The sequence below is a fragment of the Rattus norvegicus genome, chromosome 2, assembly GCF_021556685.1.
Source record: "Rattus norvegicus strain SHRSP/BbbUtx chromosome 2, alternate assembly SHRSP_T2T, whole genome shotgun sequence".
In the NCBI taxonomy this organism is placed as follows: Eukaryota; Metazoa; Chordata; class Mammalia; order Rodentia; family Muridae; genus Rattus; species Rattus norvegicus.
The window spans coordinates 249,639,175-249,658,431 of NC_141535.1; the positions used below are offsets into that span (position 1 = coordinate 249,639,175).

Genomic DNA, 19,257 nt, shown 5'->3' on the forward strand with positions numbered 1-19,257 from the left:
ACCTCTATTCTGACAGCAAAGAGGGTGAAGGGATAGGCATGTGCATTTATATGTGTCTGTAAAGTTTTATTCATTTAAAGAGAATATGATATCTGAAATGAGTGTTAACACATCAGCTTTATAATAGACACATTATCTGGTATTCTTTTCCTCATAGTTAAAGTAGCTTAAAACTTGAAACTGCATAAACATTCTAGTACAGTTACATCCTGACTGTTTTTAATGAAGGAACACACAAGTCATGTTAGTACAGAGAGGTCAAGCTCTTGACTTAATTTAGAAATTCAGAATCTTCACAGAAACAATGACATTTGAATATTGAGCAGAATGAAAGTAAGCCAGGTACAGGAGGCATGGAAAGTGATTTATGCAGAGGAAGTAATACTTGAAAAAAGAAAGAGATCATGAATCTCTACTAAATGTCTGAGAAGCTTTTCAGTACCCAGACTAGAAAGATAAAAAATGCCAGTTACCTGTGGTTAGATTGGCACTTGAAATGAAAGTATTATTAGGTCAGATATGAAGAGAAACTCCCAGCTCTTTGCTCATGAACTGACACTATGTCCTAGAGCTACAGAATCACCTTAAGTTAGAAAGAGACATAACCATGCTGGCAATTTAGGTGTGTGTTAGCAAGTGGAGGGCCGGTTTGGCACTGATTGGACAAGCACAGAGGGTTGTCTCAGTTGGGTAGTAAATAACAAATGCCAGAGAGAATGAACTACAGCTGTGGGAACCAAAAGGAGCAAATGGACTTTCCCCAGACATCAGACATGGTAGCCATGGCAACTGAATGGATAAGAAACTATAAGTCAGAACAAACGTTGTGGTCCTTTGCCTCAGTGGATCACACTAATATAAACAGTAATGAAAAATGAACACGTTGGGGTGATGATGAGTTTGGTTTTAAATGTATCATGTTTGAGGTGTCTGTGGGGCATTCTGTACCTATGCCTAACAGACAGATGGCTATGTTAGTGTGAAGCTAAAGGGAGAGTCACAGCTTGACAGGTGTAGCCGTTACCCCAAAGAACATAGGTATTTAACACATTGCTATGCAGCATGTTACTCAGTGTGAATCTCAGTTTTTCTGTCTATTCCTGCAGTCAGTTAAACCACTTAAAGGTTCCCAGTGTGCCAAGTGGGGCTTTGTGAGGAGTCTCTAATGTAATAACACATAATTAACATTGTATTTTTAATAGGATAAAATATTATTTACCTGCCAAAACTTAAAATATGCCCTAAAAATTGTGCTCATAGTTCCAAATAGAAAAGTGAACAAGATAGTTTCTGAATCACATAATATACCACTTATTCAAGAAACCAAATGGAAAAGAAATGTCTACCTAGCATGCACAAAGCGCCAGATTGGATCCCCAGAGTCTCCTCCCACCTGAAAAGGTGATGTAAGTTCAAAACAAAACCAACCACAGGGCAAAACGTACCATACAACAGGCAACTATACTACGCAATGATTACTTTTCTATTTGTAGATGGACAAAAATTTCAGAATAAATAACATTTGAAGTCTCTTCTTTGTATGTATGTTGTGTATGTATGAGTGTGCTTGCATGAGCACACATGTATGTGCATGCAGATTCACTTGGATTTTTTAATAAACAGAAAACTCTGCTGATATTATAGAATTTAGCCAGAGGGGGAAGAATCTGGGTAGAGGAAATTGTATAGCTCCTGTGTCAGAAGGGGCCAGCTTGCTGGTATTGCATTGACCGAGGGTTATGTGACAAGAAGTTGGCAGAATTAAGAGTCTACAATGGATGGTCAAAAGCAGCTTTAGACTCAAAGTGAGTGCATGTATTAAGGGTTCTCTCAATCTAACTCCAGCACATTTCAGTCAAGTTTTTGCTCAGGTTGACGAGTCCTTGCATTGGGTCTGTCTAGAGCTATCAATCGATATTCTATCCCTGTGCTTCAGCCCTGCTGTAGTCTCTCCCCTTTCAGCAGGGCTATTTCAACTGCCAATTGTAATGCCGACTCCGCTCGTTTCAGACTCCTGTTCTTTCTTCACTTGTCAGATTCCTGAAAGATTCATTAAGCTCTTTGAGTAACTGCCCAGGTCCCTGTCACGGAGCATGGGAACAGGGGACAGCATGCAGTTATAATTTCCTGAAGGGTTGTTTGTGTGATTGCCAGTTGTAGTCTTCTCATTGTTAGCTCACCCCCTTGCAATCAAATGTGTACCCCACAGTGACCTAACATCTCTTGCGTGCCATTTTGTGAAAATATTTCCAGACTATGGAGGTAAAAGTAAGCAATAACTTCAAAGACTTCTAAAGATGCTCACAGACTTCCTTCTGGAGTAAATAAGTGCAACTTGTAATTTTTAGTGTAAAAGCACCTCTGAGAATTATTATATGCTTTCAATAAGGTCACTCTTTAGGAACTTAAGCTGTATATGGCAATATGCTATCTGTTTATCTTTAAAAATAAGGTAAGTTTTTATTACTTGTGCTGTCTACTAAATCTGCCCTAAGGCCAGATGTGGTAATAGTCACATCATATTTCTAGAATCATAAATTGAAAATAGAATTTGAAATATAAACGCATATAAACAGTTTAATAGCAGTAAGACACTGTGAATGCACCTTAATTTTATTATTTCAAAAACATTTATTTTATTGTGTATGTCTGTGCAGTGCTCACAGAAGCCAGATGAGGGTGTTGGATCCCTTGGAACTTTAGTTGCAGGCAATTGAGAGCTACTTGATGTGGTTGCTGGGAACTGAAATAAGATCTTCAGGAAGAGCTGTATACTTTTAAAAATGCCGTCTTTTCATCCCTAGTAAATATATTGCTACAAGAGTAAAAGTGGATATGAAGTCCCTATTCATGGGTTTAAGTTTGATTGCTATTCAGAAGCACCTGTAGTCTTTCTTGAATTGTCTTCAAATCTCAGTGGCCAGTCAGCTTAGTGTGGAAGATTGTTTAAGAGCCTGGCTGCAAATGTATTATCTCTTTCAAGTTAAATCCGGAGCTTGACTCCCTTTCTATTAATACAACAGTCTTAATTAGTTCTGCCATTCTCTAAAAATGCATGTAATTAAGCACTACTCTGAGTAGTGTCTTAGAGATTACTGGTTATTTGTGGTTATCTGTTCTAGCTCTCCAGTGACACTGTAAAGTTAATGATGACTCTCAACCATTCAATCACAAATTCATTCAGTAAATATTTATTGAGATCCTATAATAGCCACATATTATCGGTAATGGAAATAAAAAAGCAATAACAAAGAATCGAGACATCACTGAGCTTAAATACTAGGAAGCAGATTGATGCTGGGTGATATATAATGTATATGGCATGTCACTTTCATGTGTGGGAAAAGGGTGAAGTGGAATCTGCTTATAGTGGATCTCACCAGCAGAATCTGGGGTTTTAGATAAGAAGGTGTATGAAGGCTTGCGAAGAGGACGTCAAATAGTGCCAGTGTCTGTAGAGAGTTCCCTTAGGAAACTGTCATAGAGCATCATGAGGCATCAGACATCTTAAAGATGCCATATTTACATCCCAGAAGTCTTTAAACAGATTGTTTATTTACCTAGACTTCAAGCCAGGACTATCCACTTCATCTTATCCTATTATCCACAGACCCATTCATCTTTGTATGGCTTGTTTACTACTTTGTAGGAAACATTCTCTAAGAACATATTCACCCTCCCCCTAAAGATGGCCTTCAGATTGAACATAACTTTACATACAACAGTTTACTCAATCTTTCAGAGATACTGAAGTGAAGCTGTTTACATATATAAATGACTTTCTTTTTTATTTTTTAAAGATTACTTTATGTATATGAGTAGACTGTAGCTATCTTCAGACACACCAGAAGAGAGCATTGGATCCCATTACAGATGGTTGTGAGCCACCATGTGGTTGCTGGGAATTGAACTCACGTCCTCTGGAAGAGCAGTCAGTGCTCTTAACCGCTGAGCCATCTCTCCAGCCCTATAAATGACTTTCTAAGATGCAAGTTTTGTGAGGGAGGACTTGCTTTTTTCATGCCTGTCCCCTTGGCACCAACCATACTGAGTGAAGTTACTATAGCAATACCTGTATTTGACTACAGTACATTTTTCATTTGAGAACTTGATGGTGAGGCTGTGCTTTGCACCACAAATTGCCTGGTCACAATCCTTTGAGATAGATGTTAATTTATTCTAATAAAATAGGTAGCTGAAGTCATTTGTAAAGTGATAAGGACCTACTGAATGATTTAGGATACTTAGATCATCTGAAGACCCATCTTCCTCTAGGAAACCATCAAGGAAAATAACATGAAAATCAATATTAGCACCATGTCAAAAAATCACCAGGTGCATGAATTTGGCTCAAAATACAACAGATATGACTGAGCCTTGATGGTTTCCCAGGCTCTGCTCAAGTCATTTGGAATATGTCAGTAGCCAAGACAGTAATATCCCCCTTGCCATCGGATAGAGTTTGCAATCTGGGCCAGGAGAAGAAAGCCAATAAGCATGGTGAGTAAGTGAATTCTGTGTATAGGTGAGTGCCCAGGAAACAGTAAAGCTCGGGAGAGCAAGTGGGAGGATTATTTCAAGGAATTGAACAGAGCTCACTGAGTAGGAAACATCCTGAAAAAGAGGATGAACCTGGGAGAGGACTCAAAATAATTTAGAAAATAAGAATGTATATCTGAGTCCAGCAAGGAATAAGACCCAGGGAAGTCAGATATACTGAGAGGAAAATGAGAAGTTTGCTGTCTCTGAGATATGGGTATGATTTGCCTCTTAAAATTAAAGGAACTTTATCACTCACTAAGAAAACAGAAGACATTTTCAGTAAAAAGATCTGAAGGTGTTTAGAGATTATCTTACCGTTTTTACTGATGTCGAGTTCTTTCAGATTAACTAGGCTAGCAATGGAGGTCGGCAGACTTGAGAGGTCATTATCAGGAATGCTTAGTTTCCTTAGAGCTTGACAGTTGAACAATTGCTGTAACAGAAAAGAACCACTCACTAGTTAGGCCACAGTTTGGTTAGACCCACTCATACCTAAACTCAGTAGCAAATTTGAAGTTACCATTTTCATGAACATGACAGTAAAAGAACCATTGATACACTCTAGTTTTCTTCCATACTCAATTTGGAACAGCTTCACAATACATCCAACTGTTAGTGCCTCAATGTTTTTCCCCCACAGAGACATAAACAAAACAGAACAAAATAAAGACCAGGCAGACAAAAGCCTTCAGGAGTTAACTTTGGCATTCTCGAAGCTAGGAGCATCACCCCAGCTCTCTTTATTTTGCCATTGTATTGATTTCAGAAAGCATTACTTCTATTTCTTCATTCTAAACAAATACTCCTATGTTGTCAGGAGCTGCAGCACTTCAAAATATCATACACACAATCTTTTGTGTCCCTTGCTGTGCCTCAGAAATCACTAGCAAATGAAACATGGGATGAAAAGTCAGTCAGGCTCAATTTATAGTTCTATCAGCCCGAAGTACTAGGTGAAGGAGAACCAAGTGCTACAATTGATTGTGGAACCCAGCATGCACACAGCTATTGTGGGTTGAGATGTATTTTGGAAGTGGCTTCTTGATTCACTAAATAAGTATGGAGGTAAGGCAACTTGCATTTTCAGGAAGACATCAATTTGGGTGAATTGATATAAGTGTTTCTAGTACCACATGGTGAAAAACAACACCTCTATTTTTTTAAGCTCTATTCAACTTATCTTGACTACCAAAGGCATAGACAGTTGGAAGAACAGTTTTTATTAATTTTCTTGTAGTATTATCTTAATGAGATCCTTATGCCATTTTTAATGCTGCTTTGCTGAACTTCCACAAATGAAGTCTGGTAACCATGATTATGCAGTTGGCTAATGGTATATTTAAGTACCGTTTCTTCCTACACGTAATTCCTTATTTATAGGAAAAAAAACAATGTAGCATACGGTTCTTATTTTTTAACTCATTAGCTTTTTAAAAGTCATACGACTTCTTACATAAGAGGAAGTATAAAGTCTCTTACTTTGAGTTAGTCATCTTGGGTTCTTTATAAAAATTACTTGCTGCTTGATATAATGTCAGAATTATTTTTTCATCACCCTATATAGAAATGTACATCTTTTTAAAATAAAACTTTGAAAAAAGATGTTTAATGGATTCTTTGAAAGAGATTCCTCTTAAACAAATAGGAAAACACATGGCTACAGTCCTGGAAGTTTCTCTCAACTGATTTCCAGTCTGTGCTATCTAGAAAGACGGTGATGTGATATATGAATATGCAATGTGGTTAGTTACAGCTTAACAGTCCACTATCTCATCATTGATTTGGGTAAGACTTACTAACCACTCTTTCTGCTGATTGCTACAATCATTTTAAGGAATGTTAAAACTAGTTCTTTTTAAAATACAATCTTTTAAAACTGAATTTTCAAATGCATTTAAGATTTAGTAGGAGTCCTAATATTCTTACTTTTGAATGAAGTGACATACAAATTTTTTAAAAGGAAACTTCTTTACACGTTCTACTAGGGAGACTCTAAGCCAGAGTGAGCACTTGGTTCGAGATCAGTATCTTGTCAACCCTGACTCTTATTGCAGTGTTATCTTTGAAACTATCAGTTTTCTTGTCTGTAGAGTAGGGATGTTAAGGCATACAACATGAGACTTGAGAGAATGAAAGGTGTTAATATAGGCTATCAAAAAGATTTACAGTTTTCCTTCACTCACATTTTTAATATTTGTAATGTACCTTACAATAAAGAGTAAGTTGTTTTCTTTTTAAAACTTCTTATTGGTTATTCATGAATTTCACATCATGCACACCAATTCCACTCATCTCAACCTTCTCTCATATCTACCCTCCAGCTTTGCACATTCAACCCCAATGTAGAAAAATCTTGTGGGAGCTGTAGTTGTGTCACAGTGTGTCCCACAGTATAACCTTTTGTTCATACTTCTTTGTTTGCAAATGTTGGTCTGGTACAAAGCCTCTGGCTTCTAATACTCTACCAATACTGGAACCTCGAATATCCTGTTGTTGCCCTGTGTCATAGAGATGTTGTAGCTTTGGATCTATAGGACCACCCATTCATGCACTCTAGCAGTTTTTCCAGAGGGTAGATATTGGGGTGGACCAATTCAAATCCCTGGGCCTGAGAGGTATCTGAGCTGGTTAGCTTGTCAGCCCTCTTGATCTTACGTCCTCTGAAAAGGCTCACCACCAGCCTTGCAGCCAGGGCCGGCTCTACCTTATTGCCCAGGTAAGCTGCAAGACCCATTCTGCTGAGTGTTGCAGCTGTGAAGGACACGGCAAGTTCATAATCCACTCTCATAACCCTGGGCTAGTTCTTCTACCTGCCATAGGTGGTGAGGGATGTGGAAGGGGAGAGAGTAAGTTATTCTTAAGGACTCTCCTCCCCAGTATTCTTGCACTAATGATTTATCTCATAATAAGGCTCTTAGATTTGGTGACTAAATCACTTGTGAATCTATAGTATCCAGAGAATTCAGGTTACCGTTAACAATTAAAAGTACACTAATGTACCACAATATGATGGGCTGTTGTTTACTTTTCTAAACAAAGCAGTCTGTTTGGATGTAGAATCTTGATCAGCTTGCCTGGGTATCACACGTTTCTCCTTCCCATGTACCACAGGATGCTTTCCTGTTCACAATTTATGCTGAGCCAATAATTTTGAGAGTGCAGATAATTAAAGGGAAAATGAGAAGTGTACAAAACTCCTGCTGAGACAGGCAGTTTTGGACAGGAAGCTTCAGAGAGGTAAACAGTCTCAGTGGAGTCTGTGTTTCCTAGATCAAGTTTCTTATCTTAGTGAACTTCTTCCCATGAGTCATGCCCTCCTCAAAGCTAAGAGCCTTTACAAGGCCTTCTCAAGATTAAAGCTTTTAGTGAAAATGAGGTAGGATCATTATAGAAGAATTGTATTCTTCAATATAGGGGAAACAAGAAACATAACAAATAGCTAATTACAGTCAGACAGTTGACTACATGGGTATCCTGATTTTCATTTGCTAATATCTCACGTTTAAAAACAATAGAAATGTTTTGAATCTGAAGATGAATTTGTGCTAGAGAGTAATTATTTTGTAGCTAAGGAAGCAATTTAACGCTGAAGAGATTTGTTCCAGAAGCATATGTAATTTAAATTACTGACTCTGTAAGAAGCTTTTAGAACTGAAGTACACTTAGGCATTTTTAAGCTGTGATACTGAAAGCTCCAAAAGTTGAATAAAAATTATTTGAGGCTAAAAGGGTGTATTTTATTGTGTGGGTCTCTGCAAACTCCATGAACAGTAATGATCCATGATGCAAGAAGGAAATCCTGTTCAACATGATTCTGTAGTGTGTGTTGGTTCAAACATCTAGAATATGACCTTGGTGTGTTTATCTTAACCTTAGCACAATTTTGCAAAATGTTACTCAATGACAACTCAATCCCATATATACAACAAATTTAAGAAATGATTACATTGAAACTCTTTACAAAGTACATATGGCTTTTTCCATAAAGATGGTTTCTAGTCACTGAGAAACAGTACTCAATATAAAAAGGGGATAGGGAGAGTGGCTGGGATAAATAAATATAATTGTCTGAAGTCAGGTATGGCCTGGCCTAGAAATAGCTCAGAGGTCATCTAGGCTATTGTAAAGTAAATGTGACATCTCCCATATGGTTGGGTTCTACTAAGAAATGGTCAAGATGAAGGTCTAGTGAAGAAAAGTCTAAGATAAATGTAATAGACCGTGGTAGTTAGGTATGTCCTAGCCCTACAGAAACATATATCACCAGGCTGTTAACTACATTCATTCCCAGCCTCCTGGGCAGAAAACAGATTATGCATCTCTCCCTTGAAAAGACAATCTTGAATGTTTAACATTCCTCATTTCCCTAGTGCTTATACATGAGCATAAAGACCTTGTGGCCTCTACATTCTGTGAAGTAAAATTTCACTCATTAATTTCTTGGACACTGCTTAGTTGTGCCTGTTACAAACTAGACTTATGCGACTGTGAGTACAAGGGACATTATATGATATATGAGAACTATCCCCTTGGTATCCAGACTCTGTGATTGAATACTCAGACACACAAGTAAATGACCCACGTGCAGCTGTACTTGGTCAAGTAGACACACACCAGGCTATAAGTGCAGGGAGTCATGAAGTAAGGAGACATCTCATTGAATCCAGTCTGTCCTTTAATACTTATACACACATGTAAGTGTCCCGTGTAAATCTATATTGGGTATCAGAAATACATGCACAGGGTATTTAATTGTGTTGGAACAGAACATCAGCAACTCACATCAGCCTCTCTGAAAGGGGAGATGTAAAGAAAGAATCTTGGAAGAATCTACTTGTGAGTGTCAGAGGGAGCTGAGGAGTGGCCATGGCTATGTTGCTCTCAGTTGCCATTTCAAACTAGTTTCAGACATTCACTTGATAATCTGTGGGGATCTGGATCTTGGAGATAGTGCCCTGAGTCTGTATTAAAGGTACGTGTACTGAATATATGCTGAATGTCAGTATTGCCCTCAAGAGCCAAGCTGAAGCAAACACGAATTGTCTCTGAGCCCAGGAATTAGATAGGACATTATTCGTTGGATGTCATGCAGGAGATGCTGCAGCGAGAAAGTGAGCTTTCTGGAGACGTCTACCATTTTGCACAGCTGTGATGGATGTGTCTCTGAGAGGCACATTCCTGGAGACTTCATCTCTGGATTGCTTCTTGCTGTTTCTGTTTCTTCTCATGCTTGTGATTGCTATATTCCTCCTGTATCTAGTGTTGTGTGAATGGGCATGGGAAGACCCTCAGTGCCTATGGTGTGTTATGATTGCTTCTTGGGAGACAGTTCACTCTGTTGGGCAATTTTCTTGCAGATCAATATGAAGATGAACTTTCATAAAATAATATTTAGATGAGTTAACAATTTTACACTGCTTAAAACTTGTTAATCAATGACCAAAGAATTACTGCTTGGGGTTATGATAAACTTGTGGAAAGATAGATGGGAAATGTTTAGTTAGGTACGAGTTTCAAAGGAAGAATACATAATCAGTAATCCTATTGTAATTTCCATTTTTGTAAATATTTTAATCTCTTCTTGAGGAAAAAATTCTTATAGTGATTTTTCTTGGAGAACATGTCATTTGTAGTTATGAGGTAGTCTTTTTTCTTACATAGAGAATTTTTGTCTTAGGTGGTCTAAAATGGCTAGGAGAAAAAAATAAAGTTGTTGAAACTAGCTCACAGGAGCTTTCTTCATCTACCAAATATATATGTATACACACACACACACACACACACACACACACACACACACACACACACACACACACACAAAGTTGGTTAGAACTTTGTTCTATCTACCAAACATGTGTATGTATGTACGTATATGTAAAATGGTTGGAGCCATGTTTTCCACTGTGTGTGTGTGTGTGTGTGTGTGTGTGTGTGTGTGTGTGTGTGTGTGTGTGTGTTTTGCTTACTTTTTGCTGGGCCTAAAGAATCAAGCCTTATTCCTTCAGAGAAAAGTCTGCTGAGAGATCAATTGCAGACTCTATGCCCTGCCTCAGCTTACCTGTGATGTCAAAGCTGGCCTTTGACAATTATTAGCCAACAAAGTTTCAATATTCATGGGATAATTACAAACTGCAGAATATAGAGTGAAATATGCTGTTAGAGTTGCTAAAGAAAAACAAAAAACTACAAAGCGAATGTGCTATGATGTTATGTTTATATAACTAAGGCAGGATCTGAAAACATGATGATGAAATAAGGTATTATCAAAGAGCTATCAATGAAGAAGATTAAAAGAGATTAAAGTCAGATGCAGAAAGTAGTGACAGATCAGGTATTAGGGAGAAATTAGATTAATGTGCCAGGAAAGATACCAGGCAATCAAGAAGACTCCTAAAGGACACAGGGGAGAGAATTAGGTTTTCCTGGCACATTAGAGAAAGTAAGTGTGAAGAAACAGGATGGGGTTCATAAAGGGTGTTATAAAGGCAAGCTCCACTTATCTACAGGAGGTACACAAGCTCAAAAAATTCTGAACAAGAATAAAAATCCTCACACAGATTCATATGAAATTGTACAGTGTAAGGACCAGAGCATCTAAAAGTTGCCAGGTGGAAAGATTTCCTTCAAAAGTCATGTGGAAGCTGGAGGGACTAATGCTAACAGCCCATGACAGCCGTGGTTGACTACAATTTTAGATCATGATTCAAAACCATAAAAGAAGACTCGGTAGTTCTTAACAGATGAAGACAATAAATGTTGGAGGCAATGTGGTTGCTAATTACCATGATTAGATTGATGCATACTGTGGACACGTATTGAATTACCTCACAAACATGGATAAACATCGTGTCAATTAAAAACAAAAAAGTAATTAAGGAAAACAGAGATGAATTCCTAACAACAATTAGAGTAGGGATTCACTAGATAGGAATCTTTCAAGAACCAATAATATTCTTACATTGACAGTCTTTTTTAAAAACAAAGGGTACAGAACAGCCATCATTTCAGAAATGGACTGAGTACTTTATCAAGAGTTGCAGACTGAAGCCACCATCAGAGGAAATCTCTAAGTACAAGAGAAAATTATTCTAGAAGTGATGTCAGAGTGGAGCTAAAGACTAAATAAATTTGGTATTATATCAAAAGAAAAGTATTGGTAAATCTAAATAGTCACTGGCTCTAGAAAGCAATAGCAGAGTGCTAATTATTGTCTTAATAATCAGGGCAGAATCAAAATTCTGAAGAAAATGAAAGCGTATCTGTCAAGAGAGAGGTGATTAGATTAAAAAGTCTGGTAATTAACCTTGCAGCTGTATCTCTAGAGAAACATCTGAGAGTTAACTGTATATTACTTCTTAAATGCAGCATGGTCTCCTGCTCATAAGCTTTAGGTGGTTCTCTGCTCCTCAGGAGTGCAGAGTCTCTATCTGTGGCCTCTGAGGCCGTAACCCCTGCATTTCCTCGTTCTATCCTATCCTCCATGAACTGTGCCTCCTCTAACCTGCCTCTATCATCCTGCATATGGCCCTCTGCCTGACATTCATGTTCCAGTCTCCAGGTCATGTTGTTTCCTCTCCTCCTCTCCCCATGTCCCTCTCATCAGTTTACGTGCTCTGCCTGTGTCCTTGTATAAATTTTTATTGCCTGTGTTGAGGCCCTGTCACCGACGTTCATGTGTGTGAGGGCCATGCTGAAGGCCGTTGCTGTGCCAGTAGCTTTGACAGTGTGTCACTTCATTTTATCTTCTTAGTGAGAAGATGTTTCTTCAATAATATAACATTGAAGGAGTCCCATTTCATGCATACATGCTACTTAAGGGCAAATAACCAAGTTTCACTGCAAAAACATATTCTTATAACAGTAATGGAAACATGTTATTCTTAACTTGTTTTGTAGGGGAGAACACAGCTCTTTATGATTTATAATTAGCAACATTCATATACACATCTGTGTAGGTTCTAAGCTGTGTCCAAAGCAGCACACTCCCCATTCTGCAAAGATATATGATTTAGACACATAACTTCAACATCTGACAGGAGCGAGGTAGGAGAGTGAGCATGACTAGGGGTCACTCTCAGTGAGCCATCCCAGGACAGCTAATAGGAAGATCACCATTGATTTTACAGCGGCAAATACACAGCATGTGTATGTGAAAGGCATGTATGCTGGCTAAACATTATTATACTTTGTACTGGTATTTTATACATCCAGGCTTGAAAATTCATGGCTTCTATAGGAACAGCATGGCATGCATATGAATGACTGTACGTCAAAACACTGTGGAGGTAAGAAAATAACTAACTCTCCACCACAACTGACAGAATTGGTTATGTGGGGACAATTTTCCTGGAAAGTTTCATGTAGACTCATAAATATTGAACAAGAGGGCTGTGGGTATTTTTGAAGAAGGCTTTGGAAAAAGACTAAAGTCCAGTGAACTGGTATATCTGAACTCTTGGTTTTTAAGAAATTCCTCCTTGAGTCCTGTTTTCAAATGTTCAAGCACTGACATTCCCAACTTGGTTGGAAAGCTCTTTCAAGGAAATAACTACTTTGTGTACATTACAGAAAAATGTAAAATTCTTTAGTTTAATACAAATGTGAATAATTATCTTTATTTAGGAAAGCAGCAATTCAGGAATAATAGGGTAAAAATAGTTTATATTTACATTTTGTGAAATTGTAAGCTTCCAAATAATACCTCTTTCACATCCTTTTTGTCCCTTTCCTCTTTCTTTTCTTTCTATCCTTTCTTCTTGGATTACTGGTATTCAACTCCTGCTTCTTTAACAGCTATATAGTGGCAGAACTCAAAAGAGATAACCAACAATCACCTTCCTCAAGTATTCAGTCAGCTATAAAGAGAAATACCACATATACCTAACTAAATATGATGCCAGAGAAAGGAATTTTCAGAGGACATCAGACGAAACACCTCTGGGTGTCCTTAACTTAAAGGTCCTATGCTCATCCTAATGCTTATTAGCTGTAAGTCTATTCTTTTGTTTATTCACATTTTTGTTTGTGAAAAGAACTGCTCCTGTGATCCAAAATGGGCTGACAGGAAATGAAAACACCCATGTCAGAGCCACATGTAAGTTGCTATGTACATTGATAAGGAGAGAGGCCATCTAAAGGTGAACCATTGACTGAGTACCACATAAGGGATTTTATATTCAAAATATAATATATGAGGATCTCTTGCAGTGAGTGTGGCATAAATGTGGCAGATGTGAGACTCAGCCAAGTCAGACAGGATTAGGTAAGATTTCAGCTATAGGAAAATGGAGTAGTTCTTCTCTTCCTGGTATAATTGGCAATATTAAAGGGCTACAAGGAAGGGATCTGTGGCAGAACCTTCCCCTAATGAATAAAGATTTCAAGGGACCAATCACTGGGTGAGGAGTAAGCAGGACTTCTGGGTCAGAGAAAGGAAGAGGGAAAGATCATGGAGACAAAATGTAGGTAGGAGCATATCTGTTGGGATCCGATACCAGAGGATTTAACTTAGATTGGCTTACAATTTAGGATGCTAGTTGCTGCACCCAGCGATTGCTTTTCATGTTGATTCTAAACTAAGTTTGTGTGGTGTTTTGCTTCACGTGGTGATCCAACCAGGTTCCATATATATAGAGATACACTGCAAAGCATAGGTTTGCGAGAGGTGTACCCCAAAAAGCCATGGGAATTTGGAAGCATGGGGCTGGTGTGGCAGTGACCGGTCATGGGAACTTAGTGATCCAGGTGGAGAGAATTTGGAGCTTGGGGTCAGAGATGCCAGACTGAGAACGGGCCAAGCCGGTCTGTCCGTTGGGACCTTGCCAGTGGGACATGGAATTCTTATTTTTATTTCACACTACAGGGATCTCTCTAATGTCTTGCAGAAAGATTGCAACAAAAATTTTCCAAGTATTTCGTCTTATGAGATGGTAAACATTGTGGCTGCTCTTTCTAAAACACAGATCTTTTCAGCAACCATTTGTGCAAAGATGCTGGGTCATTTTTTCCTTTTGGAACAGCAGGGTGAATTTTAGTATTTGTCACAGTCTTCAAAGGGGGTCTATCTGATAACTAGAATAGCAGCTGTTGCTTTGAAGATAGAAGATATATTTCCAGACTTAGCCTATTCAATAATCACATACAGCTAAAATTTAAAGTTAAACTCTTTGACTTTCATGCCTATGATTACTTGCCAATATCAAGCTAATATCATCGGGAGAGAAACAGAAGCAAATACGGAGTAGAAAACCATATCTTTAGTGGTCCTTCATTTTCCAGTTTTCCCAGGGTATTTGGGGTAAACTGTTGTCAGTGCTGGGGACTAAGCCAAGGCTTTGCTTTTCAAGGTTGGTACTCTACCCCTGTACCACACTGCAGCCTAAGGTATATTCTAATATTACATTAAATTACAGATTGAGGGTGTGTGTGGGAATGCATATTATTTTGGAGTTCTTTTTGGTTATATTTTCGGTGACTAGAAATTAATATGATTTCTGGTTATCTGGAATTTGAAGAAGCATCGATTTTTGTCTCAGGGAAACAATCAGAATGAGGAGTTCTAGGTCGAATGGCTTTTGATACAGTTTCATGCATGGTCAGCAGAGTGTCTATTGTTACTTCATTTAATCAACTATATCTGTATGATCCACTTTACAAATTTAAATTATAATTACTTGTGCAGTGAGTGTGTAGAAAGAAGGGAGCTTTAGACTGACTGCTGTGCTAGTTCCTGTTGACTCAAATATTAACTTGACTTCCACAGAGGAGTGGACACAACAGCACTATTTGCCTCATCCTGTGTGTGTGGACACAGATCAAACACACAATATATACGTCAAGTGAGCAGTTGCCACAGCAACCTATGTATGTGGCTATAAAAGGAGGTATGGCAGAGCATGAAATGAAGTGATTGTATCAGAAAGTAAAAGATGAAGGCCAGGAAGGATGAGATCTTGAGATGAATAGCAGAGTGGATATCAGGCATAGAAAATACCTGTTTTCTATTTTAGGATCAACCCTGCAAAGCTATAAGCTACAAGGTTCATCATAGACAGACAATGGAGGCCTCATTTTACTACTTCAGGCTCAGGCTCAGTTACATAGGCTTTTCTAAAAGTAAAGAAATGGTAGGACTTTATCTCCTGCGGCTTGGTCATATTTACCTTGGAAATATATCACTGTTGGATGTGAGGAGAATAAAGCAGAGAGAAAGGGCTGGTTAAAGAACTCTCAATAAGAAGATTATTCTATTAGTGTCCTAGAGATGGTGGCCAGACAAATGGAGCAGGATAGAGAAGAGTAAAGAAAGGAATTTAACAAATGGAAAACAAACAATGACAAGGCTTTGTTTGGAAGGTGAGCAGAGAGGAACTTAGGAAGACAAGGACCACTACTCATGAGTAGTTACTGAGATGAGAGAAACCGAGACAACGGACATGTTTCAAGGCAATAATTAGGCTTGCTGAGCTTGAATGAATACTCAAGTGAGATCAGAAAGTGTGGATACTTTTGAAGACTGAGGTAGTCTTGAGTTTGGTGAGAGATTTGAGTGTGGTGCTGAGCATGAGAATGGATACTATTGCAATCAAGCTGGAAACCGGAAGAGTTCACTTCCCTCCACACCTATGGCTGAGAAGGGAAACATCAAGGATCAAGCTCTGTATTCTGTCTGTCAGTGCAGTCAGCCTGCCTTGAAAATCTACAGGCTCCTGTTTTCTGTGTTTTTCTTTTTGTAAATAGAGTTGGAACTTTTGTCTGCTAGGGTCTTCCACACTGAGACCTGCTACATATCTCTGACCTAGGTTTCTTCACAGGCTAGTGACATTGTTTCAGTGACAAGTGGAAAAGCTGTTGTTATTAATGTTAATGAGAACATTGGCATGGTGCACATATTTTACAAGGTTCTCTGTAGTCAACCCTTAATTATTTAGAACAAAGAAAAAGAGCCGTTCTTCCTGTTGAAGACAGCTGACATAGGGAAGATTCTATTGAGACCACAGAAATTAAATGCAGCATAATTAACCTGTATTGACAAAAAGGAAAACAAATCTTTAATTCATTTACTTAAAAAAAACAGAAACTTTCTGGGCAATAATTCCCTCCTTTCTTTCTCCCAACCAACCAACAGGAAGGCTCCACTGTTGCCAGAATAGCAGAAGTGTTGGGAGGTTCTATGGAGAGACCTTCAGTGCTTCTGAGTCTGACCAACCAGATGGTTGATTCAGTACTGCTTCAGGCTCATTATGGAAATGCCAAGTTGTCTCCTTGCATGGGAAGAAGAACTAGTTCCACAAATTCATTTACACTAAATTTCACCATAAATTGTGGAAAGGTTGCTTGTACAATGATTTTTTTCTTGCTTTAAATCATTGTTTATTTAGGAAAAGATCACTTAAATTTTGGAACATTGGACTATCATCTTTCAATTTGTAGAAAGAAAAAGTGATCAACCTTATGCAGTTATGATGTGACACCTAATAAAAGCTACTGTTGCTTGCTAAAATATACATGTCATATTATGTTATAATTACATGTTATATTACTAAATTTAAAATTGTAGAGAATTGCCACAAGGTTGGTTGATGATAAAATTGAAAGAAAGGCAAAATATTCTTGTGAACTACAAGATAATTTTTCCATTTGTCATAGGAGCCTTCTTAGGGTAGGGTTCAAATTCAAGATGACCTGACTCCAATGTGTGTTTAGCAATGCCCAACACCAGTGTGAGCTCACATTGTTCAAGGAAAATGATTCTTTGTCTTTGGAGTCTAGTCAGATTTTTTTAACTTTTGTATTCAATACCTCTGACCTGACAGTTAAGAGAATAGGATTTTTGTCTCCATGTTCAGGTGATTGTAACTTCTAGAGCTCACTCGTGCTTCTGTCTTTGAAGTCTTCAATTATTTGTCATTATGGCAGGAGGTAGCATACATAGACTAAGTATTTTCTTACTTATGGTCCACTGATTTTTGGTAGCCAACAACACATGGTGGTTTACGCAGTTGAGGAAAGGTCAGTTATATAAAAGGTCAGTCTCAAAATAGCTCTCAAGTAGTCTTCTGTTCTTTTGAAAGTTTAGAATGACTTGACATCACAGAGCTTTTTACATAGGAACATACCAGGTCAACCTCAGATTTAACAGTTTGCCTCAGGATTGGGGTACATTGACTTCTTGTCTCTGTATTCACTCTTTACATTCTACTTTTGATACATTCAGACTGCTTTTTCATAAGGATGATCTTATCTTGGTATTATCAGCTGAAGTTTTAAATAGATTTTGGGACAAAATTAAAATTCTTCAGTTTAGCACAGAAGGCTGCACCATTTCATCCTCATTTGTTTCTCTTGCTTTATATACATACATAATATGGAACTTTTTAATTCTTAAGCAATGCCTGTTCATACCCTGGAATGTACGAACATCTTTTCTGAAAAAACTCCTACTCATCCCTAAATCTTGCTTGCAATGCTATTACTTAGGAAGAGTGCTTCATTGAGTATTTCCACTCAGGTGCCACTGGTTGGTTATGCATCTTAGCAGACACACATCTGATAATGATGCCGTTAAACTCATGATTTCCATGTTAACCAACATGTAAGTCTTTTCCATTCCTGTTCTCTTGTGGTGAGCAAATGATCTGACATGTGTCTGATGCTTAATATTTCAATGCTACCTTTTATTAAATTATTTATTAATAAATTAAATACTATTGTTAAAGATTATCCATATTAAATTGAAAACTCATTTCGTTTTTAGTATACAAACAGCGAATTTCAGTGCTGCAATGAGCCTACGTGGGGTCAGTGGCAAAGCTTATTTGCTTATTGTAAGATCCCATCGCTTATTAGCTCCATCTGCCATTGTCAACAACTCACATTATGGACCTCACTAGATCCCATGTGACTTTAAAAAGAGAAGGTACATATTTGGACTTTTGTGTGAAGTCTAATTTTCTATAAATTATCTGCTAACATTTGTAGAGATGTCTCACAGTTTAACAGGCTCCACTACCTATTTCTGACCTCAGGATAAAAAAAATTGTTTTGTATTTCTGGCCATGTTGGAATGACTCAGACCCAGGCTGTGGGACATAAAACCATGCCAAGAAGTTTGGTAAGGTAGAGCAGGTTGAGACCTGGCATATACCTGAAGCTTAGGTGACTCCCAGCTTTCTACCAGACTCCTGACTTGGAGCGCATGTCATACTTCTCACATAAAATAGACATGGCATGACCACAGGTCACATAGGCTCAAGATGAGCTCTCCATGCTAATGAGATAACTAGAGGCCTGGAGGGCTCAGTCAATAAACTTCCTTTCCCAGACATTTCTCCATGCAAAAGGTGTTTAATCTCAAGCCTACTCTGAGAAATGGGGTGTGGTTTTACACATCCATTTTCTGCCATGACAATAAACTGTTTGGAACTACAGACTGTCCCTTTTCACCAAAATCTGCTATGGGGAGCCATCAGGAAGGCCTTTGCCTATAGAGCTGCCCCCTAATCTCCTATAGAAGGCCTCTCTGTGCTCCCAGCCACAACTGTCACCAAGCTAGCCTCTGTCAAGCCAAGAATGATCTCAGCTGGGATTAGTTAGAGCTCTTCTGCACTTGACTCTGTCCCTCTCCCCCACCCCAGGCCCCGGGCCAGACACAGCTCCTGATTCCGTTATCTCCTGATTCCGTTATCTCCTGATTCCGTTTTCTGCTCTTCTTCG

The 19,257-nt window shown here is 38.3% G+C and overlaps 1 protein-coding gene across 7 annotated transcripts in view; it reads right to left on the reverse strand.

Moving 5' to 3' along the window:
* Positions 1-19,257, reverse strand: part of Lrrc7 (leucine rich repeat containing 7) — a 479,249-nt gene that overhangs the window by 247,199 nt on the left and 212,793 nt on the right. For all 7 annotated transcript variants that reach the window (XM_087614691.1, XM_087614685.1, XM_087614702.1 and 4 more), the window contains 1 exon segment: positions 4,858-4,975. In XM_087614691.1, coding sequence (XP_087470817.1) covers positions 4,858-4,975 — 118 coding nt within the window.